This window comes from Piliocolobus tephrosceles, chromosome 3 (assembly GCF_002776525.5).
Source record: "Piliocolobus tephrosceles isolate RC106 chromosome 3, ASM277652v3, whole genome shotgun sequence".
In the NCBI taxonomy this organism is placed as follows: Eukaryota; Metazoa; Chordata; class Mammalia; order Primates; family Cercopithecidae; genus Piliocolobus; species Piliocolobus tephrosceles.
The window spans coordinates 26,243,948-26,246,521 of NC_045436.1; the positions used below are offsets into that span (position 1 = coordinate 26,243,948).

Here is a 2,574-nt window from a genome sequence, read left to right on the forward strand (position 1 = left end):
TATATGCAAATATGTTATTGTTTTTCAGAGACTTGGTTCTTTAAAAGACTAGGCTAACACAAAGTTTCAACGATTGAAAAGACTGACCTCAATTTAATAAGACAGCACATGAAACTACAGTATTGAAATGGTATAAAGTATGTTAATCATTCTATATGTTGGCCAAAAAATTAATTTTCTGTGCACATTTAAAATATTCTTTAAAATTATTTAATAATTGGAAATACAGATACCATTTAGACTTCACATTTTAGAATAGAAAAGATGTATATGAAAACAACTTTATTGGTAGTGTTTAATGTTGTATAATGAGTCTGGAAAGGATTTAAAATTCTTTATTTGGTAAATTACTTGTGTATTACTAGGACAGTGGAGTTAAATTGACAATTTGACCAATTCTCAACAGGCAATAGCATTTTCCTATAGGACTTTCAAAACTGTACTTAATGTTGAAGATTATAATCATAATTTGGGCATACAGTTGTCATTTAGTTATGATTTTCCAGGTATACTAAATTTTTTCTGTACTTCACAAACTAAACATTAAGAAGCCTGTGGAGTAGAAATGAACATAGATAGCTTGTAGATATTCTTCAAGTTTGAAATTAAAAGTTCCTCAAGAATAATTTTTTCTTATTATATTTTTGGACAAAAGTACTGAGTTGGTTAGACATAACTTTTAGTTTCAACAAAAAATACAGTTCATTTGTTTACAAGACAACATGGAAGTGGAAGGTAATACAACTTTCTAAAATGAAATTACAGATTGGATTGACACTGACTACACAACTAAATAAATTAATCCTACTGTAACACATAAAATTATCTTCCATATATTATGAACGGACATTCAAATACAGAAATCTTTCACATAAACTAAATTTCATGTTAACAAAATTTCTATTTATTATACATAAATAGTTATCATAAATATATTTTATATGACCCCACATTTGATCTTTACTTGGTAAACAGTGAGAGTTATTACATATGAAGACAGTGTATAAGGGACATTAAATCAGCTTTAATCCCATTATTAAGAAATCCATATAGAATTGGATTAAGACAACAGGACATCATGCCCAACAAATGACAAATGCAATACACCAACTTGAAATGCCTATTTGAAATAAGATTGTCATTAAAATCAGTTACCACATGGAAAAGGTGTAGTGGCATCCAACTCACAGCAAATACTAATATCAGTATGGTCAGCCTGTAGAAAACACTTCGAGATCTCTTTTTTATTCTTGTAACAGAACGTTTTACTCTCAATTCACGAACATCTGAATTTTCTTCAGGTTTGATTTCAAAGCAAGTGGGGACCCCTGGTATGAACTTACTGGATGAAGAGAGCTGACTTCTTACAGAGCCAAAGTTTTCTGGAAGTATTCTGGAGTGGTTCTCTTGAGAAGGTCTTTCTGGAGCAGGTAACACACATGCTTTCTTCTTGCTATATCTTCTTCTGTGTTTTTTGATGAATGAATAACTCCATTTATGGCTGCCAGAGAGTTTCACCTGAGGCCCAATCTTTTTGGATGGATGAAGAGTTAAGTTGATCATCTCATTTTCTTCAAGTCTGTTTTCTTTGTTGGACAATCCACAGCTTATGCTTCTGCAGACACTTGTATGACTTACAGTAAGACAAACTAAGGGCAGAATATACTGAACTAGCAATAAAGAGATAGTAAAGGCAATTCTGTATGAATCAGATGGCCATGACTCAACACATAAATACCTGCTGCTCAGCAACGCTGAACCAAATGTTTCTTGAAGTTCCACAAGACTGTGAAACACTGGAAGGGGAGAACAGATGGCAAAACCTAGTGTCCAGACAGTAGCTATCAGAAAGTAGCCATGGTTTGCTGTTAAATTATTAGAGATGGGATGTTTTATCATATGATACCTGACAATGGCAATTGATATTAAAATTAAAGTTGAAACCAAAACTGACACACATTGAAGAAAAGGCATGATATGGCACATGACTTTGCCAAACATCCACTGATCCAGCAAGACAGACGTCAGTGTGAAAGGTGAGCAAAACAGCACAACCAAGATATCAGAAAAGGCCAGATTTCCTATAAGGAAGTTTACCGTAGTCTTCTGATTACGCTTTTTCATGAGAGCCATTAAAATAAGTAAATTCCCCATAAAGCCAAGAAGACTTACGAACGTATAGAGCCCAATCAGAAAATACTGTAAGTCATCTACACTGCTTTTGTAGTCATCCCAGACTGGGAAATCAGAATTCCGAGTGGTAGCAGTATTATTCTCTGTGGCAAGTGTCTTATTATAATATTCATCGAGCTCTAAATCCATATTATAGTCCTGCTTGGAATAAAAAGACATTTGTCATCAACCTAAAAAAAAATTACATGACTACTTTAAATTAATCTATTCAGATGGAAACTAAATTTTACAATCGGCTCCCATGACCTTATTAATCTCCTAAGAAAGTTTCTGAAATCTTTAACTCATTCCAAGTGCAGTGCAAATATCAGCCAATAATGATTATAGTAAGTTTAATTTTATCATTACTTCCGAGATGTATTAACTTATGTTAAGATAGTA

General features: G+C 32.8%; 1 protein-coding gene across 2 annotated transcripts; it reads right to left on the minus strand.

Annotated features, from left to right (window-relative positions):
- Positions 1–202: 202 nt before the first annotated feature.
- Positions 203–2,372, minus strand: NPY5R (neuropeptide Y receptor Y5). 2 transcript variants are annotated; one of them, XM_023226564.1, is made up of 2 exons: positions 2,173–2,327; positions 203–1,530 (listed from the first exon to the last, which is right to left on the minus strand). In XM_023226564.1, exons 1-2 carry the CDS (start codon positions 2,320–2,322, stop codon positions 985–987), a joined length of 696 nt encoding a protein of 231 aa, XP_023082332.1. In that variant the 5' UTR covers positions 2,323–2,327; the 3' UTR covers positions 203–984. The 2 variants fall into 2 exon arrangements, with proteins under 2 accessions (XP_023082332.1, XP_023082325.1); XM_023226557.1 differs by having other exon boundaries at positions 203–2,372.
- Between the last annotated feature and the right edge of the window lie 202 nt (positions 2,373–2,574).